Here is an 11,032-nt window from a genome sequence, read left to right on the forward strand (position 1 = left end):
CCTTACATAATTATTACCCTTTGGATTGAAGCAAGCCATTGGCAATTGACACTCGTTTTAAAAACAGCTTCTTTCCCAAAAGTGTCCCGATATGGTCCTAGTACTTGAATAGTACTTTCACGGTGATGTGTTCATCCTTCAATTTTTCAATTTCACTGCAAGGCCAGATGAATCAGGCATGAAATGGGTACGTGCAATCATGATCTTTTAGTGCAATCACAGCCAGACAACCGCGTGACGTCACGAATGATTCAATACGGTTATAGTTCTTATATATTCACAGTAAATTTTGCAGTGGTCGACAAAAAGGCCTCACGAATCAGGGCAGAGTATTAGATTGAATCTGCAATTTTCACGTTAGGTTCATTTGACTACAACTACCAGAATTCAGTTTGTTTTTCATTTCTTTTTCCAACCTGAAGGATTCTGGGACTTGTAGTTAAGTGGCGTCATCGTCTAAAAGTGTAAAAAGATTATTCTAGATCTCTTTGATAGCAAGTTGATTTCGTGGAACTTAAAACCATAATGAAGGACAAACGAAAGCAAAAAGAAAGAAAAAAAAAAGAAAATTGGTATCGAAAACTGAACTTTTCTCTTTTTTTTCATAGATTCCAATCACAGTCTTCAATAAAGGGACTTTAACACTCTTAACAAATATTTGGCCTTTGCACCTAAAAAAAACAACATTTTTAATATCTGTTCTAGCTTATTCAAATATGTATTATAAAGAATACAGAAAAGGAATAAAAATAATCAACATAGGTGACAGGTAACAATGGCGTGTCATTGAAACTCTAATATAGATTCTAAGAACGGCCGACGTCAAACTGAACAAAGTCGCGTAGATCTTAGCTTAGTGTTTATAAACTAAAAGCGTTGATAATTAGCTTGGCATATTCTACTTTTCCTCGCATACTGCACCGTCATTATATTATTCATTATATACAAAAAGTGCTGCCGGTGTTTTTGGGCGTATAATCATCGTGTCAAGCTCGGTGAAATTCTGTTGAATGGTTCATCGGTGAATTTTGAAACGAGTTTGATTGCTTCCCGTAGCCGTCTGTTTACGACACCACCAACCCGCGATGATAAGCAACGCATATTTTCCTCCTTTGCAAGAAAAACCAACGTTCCTGGTTGTTCTAGAAGTCCTCTTTGTGATTTTACTTATTATTTTCGGACTGATTGGTAACATCGGTCTTTGTGCGATGGTTTATGCCCATCGTCATCTCCAAACAGTATCCAATTATCTTGTTGTGAATCTCAGCATCTCAGATCTTTTGCGAATCTTTCTTACTCTGTCGGTCTCGACAAGCGTCCTCATTAAGCGCCAGTGGTTGTACGGAGAAACGTTTTGCCGTGTAAACGGCTGTTACACGCTCACCTTCTTGGTGGCTTCTTTAATGTCGGTGACGTTAATTAGCGTGAACAGGTACGTTCAAATCGTTCGGCCGCGCGACAGCGCGACATTTTTCAGCAAGCAAAGGACGAGAGTGATGATTTTCACCCTGTGGCTCTTGGCTTGTTCCATCGGTATTCCTCCCAACCTCGGATGGGGACATTATGGCTTTTTTTCGTCTCGCGCTACGTGCTTCATCGCGGTGGGGAGTAGTTATTCGTATACAACAGTTCTCGTCCTGGGGTTCATTGCAACGCCTTTTTCTGTCATGATATTTTGCTACGTTAAGATTTACTTTGCTATAAAACGAAGCAGGAAACGGGTGTTTGAGCACAACGTTAGAAGCTTAGCCATTGCAATGACAGCGGAAAACAAAGAAAAGCTAAAGAAGGAAGTAGGTATCCCATCCGAAGTTTTAATTATTAATTTTACAGTTGCGATTAATCGTTTAGATTGTTCGTATGTAGATTACACTCGAATTGAGTAAATCGAGCTCTTAACAATTTGTCTCAGATCTTGACAACTTTACTATTTTTTCTACTTATAGTCCACTACGTGCAATGAATAAATCGCAGGTTTAACTCGACTCACAACACGCCCTCACTTAATAGACACTTTTCGCGAAGAGCCGGGACGAAGACTTCGCCGATGTGATGGGTTATCTCTTATTTTTGTGTAAGGGCATCTTGGAATCTGAATCTCTCTTCTGAAACAAATTAACGTACGAAATCGTTTATATCATTTAGATATTATTAGAGCGAGTGGTGACACTTCATATAAGGAGCCTTCCATCCAAAAATCATAGCAGAGACGATTTAATGTTTTAATATGTTGCCATGCTCGCAATTTCGGATAAAATTTACTGGTTCAAAACTTGGCGTGCATGGGTAATCTTTATGAATGGTCAGACTCTTACCTCTTTTTTTTTTTTTTTTTTAATTAGAGACCTATCCTGTCGTTACAGATGAGATTATACAAAGTGGTCGAAAAAATATTTTTTAGTCATTTGCTGACGCAAAGAATACCAGACTGAACAAACACAATATCCGTCTACTTTTAATTTTGAATTCAGCTCTGATTTTAAAACTCAAATACAATGCCTTTTAATTTATAAATGTAAAATGAAATATACTCATTGTTTGCGTTAAATAATTTAAAGTCGTCGTGTCTGGTAAACAAAACCCAAGTGTATAACTACCTCGATTAAAATGGAAATGACGATGTTTGTCGTTCGGTGACTTCTTTGGCAAGATCCGCTGGATTGTGCAAATTAATTTTTTTCGTGTAGGTTTAATATTTTGCGGTCAGTTTTTCTGATACCTGTAACAGCTGCTACAATTTGACAATCGCAACTTGCAATGATAAGTTTTTTTCGTGTTCGTCTTGGTGAAATATTGCGTTTGCAGGGCTACAATTTGCATGATATAAATTATACCAAAATTTGGTTTTATCAACGGAATTGATAAATGTAAATTGGCCACCGTACAGAGATTCTAAAAGCTGACGTTTCGAGCGTTAGCCCTTCATCAGAGCGAATCGAGGAATTATGGGTTACGTGTAGTTTTTATAGTAGAGTAAGAGCTACGCTATTGGTGGTAACATGGCAACAAGGAAAATACGAATATATTAGTTAAATGAAAAGCGTTCGTTAATACAGTGAGGATTGAGGGTGCCGATTTGGAAGATAAATTTTTGTTCCAGATTCTTGCGGCTTTCCGTCGTACCTAGATGTAGGGAAAGGCCGCAGATAGCCATGTGTTTTTTGGAGTGGTTAGGGAGATTAAAATGACGAGCCACTGGCTTACATGCATCTTTGTCATTCTTCTAAACATCGCAAAGGTGTTCGCGGAATCGGTCACCTAGTCGCGTCTACCTGTCTCGCCAATGTATAATTTATTGCATAAAGTACAGGTTATGCAATAAATGACATTTGCATATACTACTTCCCCACCAACGCAGCACCACAGTTTCTTTAGAAACTACCCCCTTCATTCATGATATAAATTATGCTATGTCACTTTGCCATGTAACAGATTGCGGCATCCCCGGATTCCAGGATATACCGTCGTTAGGGCTACGTTGTAGCACGTAAGATTATAAAGTATACAAGTGATCCATTCTTTACCTTAACGACCACTATCTCTCAGACACAAACATCAATTGGAGGATTGATTTTGTTCAATTTGAATACATCATTTCTCGCTCTTTTTTTTTTCTCTTTTGTTTTGTTTTTTTTTTTCGTTATGTAGGACCTAAAATCTCAAAGCTTGCGAGCTGGTCGCCAGTCTGTTACATATGTACCAGAAACCCATAAGGGTTGAAACGTGTAACGCGCGTTCACAGCTTCCGAATATTCAGTGCGAACTGATTGGTTGAATGTTTCAGGGCTAAGTACCATATTTGGAAACCCCTTGCTCTTGTTGTTCTAAATATGGTACTTAGCAAATTGGAATATTCAGAAGCTTCTTTCCCAGCACATAAGGGGCCGTTACACGTGTCAGCCCTTATGGGTTTCTGATATGTACTTAAAGTACTATCCTGTTCCCGCCTTTGTCATTAAAATGCTTGAAATAGGATTTTTTTGGGAATTGACCCATTTCAGTTCCTTTTAAATAAGTTCGTCACAATATATTTCTGAATTCGAAACTTTGCGAAGAACTTTGTTAATTAACATTGAGGAGGATTTAGTTTTAGAGTTCTTCGGTCTACGTGAAGGGTCACGTTAAAATTACGACCAAATTCCCTTTTTGCCACAATCAGTAGAACTTGTTTCAACTCACAGGGGCCGCGGAGTACGTTTGAAAATGGGGGAGGGGCGGGGGGGATTGGTATGGATCACCGTTAGAAGTGTGAGTGGAGGGGAGAGGTTTCGGGGAAACAACATCGCAGGGAAAAAGGTGTTGTTTGTGTCTGCTACTTGATTTCGTAGACACTTAGCTACGCAATGGGTCTAAATCAACCACTAGCTAATCAGTCTGGCTGTAGAGGAGTGTTTCGAGATCACATGCAGCACAGTAGCTGCTGCATATGCAATATATCCCACTAACATGTGGAATTGAAGAAAACCAAATTACATCTCACTTTCTCCTGATAGATGACAGTATTCTCTTGGCCCGATCGCCTCAAACAGCGGCATATCATTTTAGTGCGTGCGCAGTAGACTGCAAGAGAGGGTGTTAGCTCGGTCCATACAATGGAGGTTTTGACATACCTGACGGGACTTGGATCTGAAAACGCGGTTGCATTGGGATAACGTCCGTTTTTTTTGTTTGTTTGTTTTGCATGTCGAAAGGCAGTTTTAGGTTATTTCATAACGAATTTCCTTCCTTACAAAACGAGCAACATGCAGTCTTTTCCCCGCAGGAAACATCGCTAAATAAATATTAATTGGAACTCATGTCATTCATTTCATTTGCGTTTCCCTTGTCCAGGTGAAAGTGGCCAAGACAGTTCTTACACTGATCAGCGTTTATATCATCACATGGATTCCTATCTGCGTGATTCATTTCATACGTCTTGCTAAACTCGCCATCATTCCTGAATCAGTGGACCTTGGCGCTGCGTTCCTTATAAGCTTTAGTTGTGTGACTAATCCTTGGATCTACGGATTTAGAAATAGTCACTTTCAAGACCAACTCAGGCGAATGCTGTGTGTCAAGGTGCAGTCCTTAGAATGAGAGGACGGCAGGGAATGGGCGTCGAATGCATACATGAAATTGACGCCAATAGGCCGGAAACGCCCATGAGAACAATTATGGCTTGGTAGAAGCATGGCAAAGTCAAGTAAATTCTCCTTTTACCCTTTGCAAATCTGCATCATGAAATGGCATGAATTTTACGTCCTATAAGAAACCGAAGTCTCCAATTTATCAGATTAATTTTAAATTTTCTTCTTGGTTTGAACATTTAGATCCCGGTGAAGTTTGTGAAGGGCACCAGATACAATAGCAAGTTAAACCTTGTAAAAGTTGATTAAACAACTGAAGTATTAAATCACATTAAAAAATCTAAAAACGAATACTTGAAATCGTGGAATGAGATTTGTTAGCGAGAGAGATTCAAATTTCTCACCTCTTACACATTTATAAGGAGAATTATCTTCGCATTTAATTCATCTAGATTTCGAATTGGTCAGTGTAAATGGAGACTGCAGGCTAGGGGTAAAAGGCTAAGGTTCTAAAGTAATTTTTGAAAAAGCCGAAACCTTTTAGAAGTGCTAACGGTTAAGCCTAAATATTATTTTATGCCTATTTAGACCTAAAGTTAGCACTTCTAAGGGGCTTGGGCTTTACTTGGGCAATTTACTTGTCAAGGTGGTATCGGACAGTTCAATAAGCCAATCACATTCAAAGTTGTAGCTGAAATCAACCAATCACATTTAAAGTTGTAGTTTAAATCCACCCATCACAAGCTTGGTTTCAATCAGCATAGAAACAGTGTACAGACGTTTTTCTCTTTGTGTTAATTAGCCTTACTAGCCTCGTTACCATGTTTAAAATTGAAAGAAATTTGGTTGTAAAACGAGGCTTGCACAAATACATGCAAAAGAATAATTTATTGGCAGCCATTTTTGCATTCGGTAAAGTGTGTTTGCCATTAAAGCGAAATAAAATCTGCTCAACTGTTTCATCGAAGTACGTCACTCTAGTTTTAATAACCAATGAGGATAATATTGTTGTTTAACCTCAAGCGGCCAATGTTTAAGAAACGGTCGATGGCAATAAAGAAGTCGTATAGACTCGAATACAAGTTGCCCAGCAACGAGCGAAAGGACAACAGAAAAATCAGAGTCTTAGACAGGATTCGAATCTACGACCCTCTGTGAACACCGGTTGGATGTTCTCCCCATTGAGCTACTAGAATTCACTGGTCGGGAGAGTTGGGTCGTTTATGACCTGAATGGATAATGTGTCCCACCAGTCTGCGGTTTCTACAAAGTCATGCGCCCTGCCATACAAATACATGAAATGATGGGAAGGTGTCATGTGACCGTGAGAAGGACAGAATACAAGTTGCTTGGCAACGGGCAAATGGACAATTGAAAAATCAGAGTCCTTGGCACTGGGACATATTGTCCATTCAGGACCTAGAAAAACGACCTAGCAATGAGTAGAGCATCCGACCTGTGTTACGGAGGGTCGTAGGTTTAACTATTGCCAAGTAGCTCCATTTGTATTCCATCCTTCAAACGGGCGCATTACACGTTTCCAACATTTCATGTATTTGTATAAACTCTTTAAAATTGCATTCCTACAAGTGATCATGGTGGACTCTAGGTTCCTATTGTTGTTGAAAGTCCTTTGGCCTGTTGCAAAAGATCGAACTTGTGTATACTGTCTTCGTGTAGAGGACAAAGGCAAAATGATAATATAAGATAGTAAGATAATAAAGAAAACAAACACAACAGTAAAGCATGTAAAAGGCTTATTTATTCGAAGCTTTTTTGTTCCATCGGTCGGTATTGTCGTTTCGTTTTTGTTGATGTCATCATCAAGACTGAAAAGACAAACACTTTAACCTTACTATTCTATCTGGTGCCATCAGAAGCATACAACCTCGAAGAATTTGGCTTGGTTCATCAGTTCACAGTATCATCTAAATTTAGAATACGCGTCCTGCCAAATTTATGGCCAATCGCAGTTGTGCCGAATGACCACAACGGCTCTGACTGGTCTGCAAACAAGTAGCTTACTGAGCAACGATCGACGGCAACAAGAACGTTACAAATTTGCCTATTTAGTGGGCAAAAACAAAAGCACGTGCGTTTTACGCTTTTGTCCACTTCTTTGCCGTCGTCTGCAAAACAGCAATGTCAAATAACCAAATTTGAGGTTTTGTGAAGAACGTCTGCACTTGAGGATAAATTTTCATTTTCTCCCATAAATTAAGTGCCGTTCCGACGAGTCTCATTTTTGAGGAACTACCACACCCTTCCCAAAGCCATTAAAATAACGCAAATTTATATTTTGAGATGACGTTCTCGTTGCCGTCCCCGTTGTCATTGCTTAAGCTCTCTAATACCGAAAACTGATGGGCCGCATTCCATCGCAGATCGAGATTTCTGAGTTACGGATTTCTGAGCGCCACATTATCTTATTCCTATTCTATCCCATGCCAAGAGTGCATTACCCAAGAGTGAGAAATTGGTACAGTATCATGTTTGTCCCCGCCAGCGTCAGAAAGTGTCTATTTTTATACCATGTTTTGCGGGAAAACAGACAATTGTCCAAATCGCCTAACCCAATCCAAATCTACCGTGGTTAAAATTAACTGTCTAAATTCCCGTAAGTATTTGCTTCGTATCCAATCTGCCAGATATCGTTTAAATTTCAGTAGGAAATGAAACGACACTTTAACGGTATGAACTATATTGAGTTTCCAAGGAAATGATTCCTTGGTTGTCGTGTGTTTGCCAGAATTGTTTGAAAATATCCCAACTGTTTGTTTCAGTTTTGTGGTTTTGCTATCACGCGTGACTGACACCCGAATACATTTAAATTTTTAACGCAAGCTCGACAAAGAAATTCGAAGCGGTTCGCTGAGGCCCCTTCCTCTTACCAATTTATCTAGGACGATCAAAGGGTCTTTACTCGAGGAGTGAAATTCTTCGCGTATTGTATTTGCGTTTGAATGCAGCATCCACATAATGATATGAAAATACCTGGAACAAAATGTTTTAAGGCCGAGACACACGAGGCGATAAGTCGCTGCGACACGTCGCGGGGACAACTCGCCGCAACAAATCACCTTGTGTGACACGGTTAATTTCATGAAAATCATTGTCGCTGCGGCAGAATTTTGTCGCCGCGATCAGTCGCACGAATTCAAACCAGTTTGAATTCGTGCGACTTATCGCAGCGACAAAATTAGCGAAAGCAGCGTTGTCGCATCGTGTGTACACTTCCGGCAACAAGTTGCTGCGACAAAATATAAATTAACCAATGAGAGAGCGGCATATTCTCAACCATATTGAATTAGAAAACTAGTTCACATACCCCCTCATACGAGATCACTGCGTGTGCTCCGAACAGGCGTCTTGTCGCAGCGACTTGTTTTGCAAGTAGTACACATGGAACAACTTGTCGCAGAGACCTGTCGCTGCGACTCGTCGCCTAGTGTGTCCCGGCCTTTAAGGCTGGGACACACTAGGCAATACGTCGCTGCGACAGGTCGCGGGAACAAGTCGCCGCAACAATTCGCCTTGTGTGACAAGTTTAATTTTATGAAAATAATTGTCGCAACGACAGAATTTTGTCGCCGCGATCAGTCGCACGAATTCAAACCAGTTTGAATTCGTGCGACTAATCTCAGGGACAAAATTAGCGAAAGCAGTGTTGTCGTACACTTCCAGCAACAAGTCACTGCGACAAAATGTAAATGAACCAATGAGAGAGGGTCATACGGTCAGCCATATTGAATTAAAAAACTAGTTCACATTCCCCTTCAAACGAGCTCACTGCGAGTGCACCGAACAAGCGTCGTGTCGCAGTGACTTGTTTTGCAAGTAAAAAACTCGGAGCTACTTGTCGCAGAGACCTGTCGTTGCGACTTGTCGCCTAGTGTGTCCCGGCCTTTATTCTCAAAGAGTTTTTATGGGATAAATTTTCCCTCGAAACTAGGTTTAAAAATAAACACTTTTCTGACGCTGATGGGGACTAGGCCACTCTTGGGTGATAGGAAATTCCTATTTTATTTGTCTCTAATAGTACAATATTGTCTTTCGCGATCTAGCTCTTCCATTTCTCGACGAGCCTCCTCCAGCTAATCAAACCAGCCTTAGTTGACGATGTTGAGTGCCACAGCGATATAAAAGGCCAGGACTGCGGAGAGTAAAATCTGGTGAAAATCTGTTCGCAGGGCTTTGTTGCTCTTGAGTTTGAGTAAACTCGGCTTCTGTGTGTTGCAGTTATCTCCAGTGCAGCATTCTATTTTGCACTCCAGTTGTGTCCATTTCTGCACATTTTTCCTGAAGCCTCCTATAGCTGCACAAGCTGCCTTTTTGTCTGCAACGATAATCGAGGACAAAATTCAATTAATTCCAAGTATCCACTTTTAGACCTCGGATATTGCGATTCTAACTTTCTAATTGGTTTACTCAATCTCGGTTTTCAGCTCATATACCGTCTGACCATATATGGCAAAATGATTGCGCCACGTGTTACCAAGCTGAAAAAATTGTGCGGGAAGCGAACTACCCCGGGACACAACTTCTCACACGCTCAGAATGTGATGACATTTAATAAGACAATTAATTATTCCATTCGCGCTTGTTGGATACGAGACTGATTATAGCCAACTTGGCGCTACGCTCCTCCTTGGCTATTTACCATCTCATATCCGACGCACATTAATGGCACAGGCAGACAACCTTAGGATGCCAGAGCTCGTTACGTCACGTTATTTTGAGGCAGTTGTGACGGCCGATTCAAGTGATCGAGGAAAATGTTCCATAAAAACTTCAAATCACGACGTTTCTTTTCGAAAATCCTTTTTATGGACAGCCAGATAAATAAAGTTCACTCACCTACAATTAGCCAATATCAAAAATACCATAATACTCTTTGTTTGTCCTTCCAGATTTTTGCATATTAAAGCATTGTTTTTATTTTCTCTTGGGACTTATAATGGTCCCAAGAGAAAATGGAAACAATGCTTATGCAATATTTTGCAGGGACAAACAAAGAATATTATGGTATTTTTGATATTGGATAATTTTCTGCGTTGTTCTGAGTGATTTGATGGGTTTTTGGAATGCTTCGATGTCCCCTTCAGATCCAACCCGTCGTCACATACAATGTAAATAGACAAGGCGTGTAGCTTTCAAGACAGCTCACGGCCCAGCGCCCCCAAATTTCTCGGCCCACTTGCAAAAGTTCTCTCGATGATCCCAGCCTTAGGCACGTAGAAAATAGTGGGTGGGCGAATTTTCTTTAGATGGTTGTCCATACAAAGGATTTTCGAAAAGAAACGTCGCGATTTGGAACATTTTCCTCGATCACTTGAATCGGCTGTTGCAACTGTCTCAAACTAACGTGACGTCACGCGCTCCCGCATTCATGGAATAATTGTTATAACGAAGTGCCACGGTGCAGAGAGAATTGTTCGTTATAGCGGTGTTTTCGTTATAGCAAAGACTCTGTTATATCGAATTATCTGGTTAATAGCAAAAATATACGTTATAGCGGGGGTATTTTAATAAATAACAGTTACAAAAAATTCAATACTGTACGTAGAAAACATCGTTTTCATTCATTCAATACAGCGTACTGTAAACTGTAAAGCGCTAACATTCAAGACATCGAATTCCAAAACACTTTCAATTAACTTCAAAATTCAGAAGTAACGAGTCAGCACGCTGAAGCATAACTTCAACACTGTACCAGTAAATGGATTTGTCAAAACCGAAATAAAGAAAGCTGTAATTTCTAGTTTTTACTCAATTTTCGGAAAATATCTGTTCGGAAGACGATTTGAGATCTGGAATTTTCGGAACATTTGTTGTAAAATTTCTTGCTTGCCTGCCTGTCCTAGGATTTTCGAACACCTAAAAAATGGTATAATAGCCGATTTTTAACGGATTTTACTCTAAAAAGGTCACCTAGAATTTTCGGAAGGCTATTTTCTAGCTGAAAT

General features: G+C 40.0%; 2 protein-coding genes across 4 annotated transcripts in view; one reads left to right on the forward strand and one right to left on the reverse strand.

The window, feature by feature from the left end:
- The first annotated feature begins 780 nt into the window (after positions 1–780).
- Positions 781–6,586, forward strand: LOC138048434 (probable G-protein coupled receptor 101). 2 transcript variants are annotated; one of them, XM_068894627.1, is made up of 2 exons: positions 781–1,793; positions 4,831–6,586. In XM_068894627.1, the coding sequence occupies exons 1-2, from the start codon at positions 1,086–1,088 to the stop codon at positions 5,074–5,076; spliced, it is 954 nt and encodes a 317-aa protein (XP_068750728.1). In that variant the 5' UTR covers positions 781–1,085; the 3' UTR covers positions 5,077–6,586. The 2 variants fall into 2 exon arrangements, with proteins under 2 accessions (XP_068750728.1, XP_068750733.1); XM_068894632.1 differs by having other exon boundaries at positions 781–1,797; positions 4,831–5,049.
- A 224-nt stretch (positions 6,587–6,810) lies between these two features.
- The window catches only part of LOC138048452 (uncharacterized skeletal organic matrix protein 2-like), a 30,223-nt gene continuing 26,001 nt past the window's right edge, over positions 6,811–11,032 (reverse strand). For both annotated transcript variants that reach the window (XM_068894645.1, XM_068894642.1), the window contains one exon: positions 6,811–9,402. In XM_068894645.1, the coding sequence (XP_068750746.1) occupies positions 9,176–9,402 (227 nt within the window). In that variant the 3' untranslated portion in view covers positions 6,811–9,175. The remainder of the gene's footprint in view (positions 9,403–11,032) is intronic.

This window comes from Montipora capricornis, chromosome 1 (assembly GCF_036669925.1).
Source record: "Montipora capricornis isolate CH-2021 chromosome 1, ASM3666992v2, whole genome shotgun sequence".
Taxonomy (NCBI): domain Eukaryota; kingdom Metazoa; phylum Cnidaria; class Anthozoa; order Scleractinia; family Acroporidae; genus Montipora; species Montipora capricornis.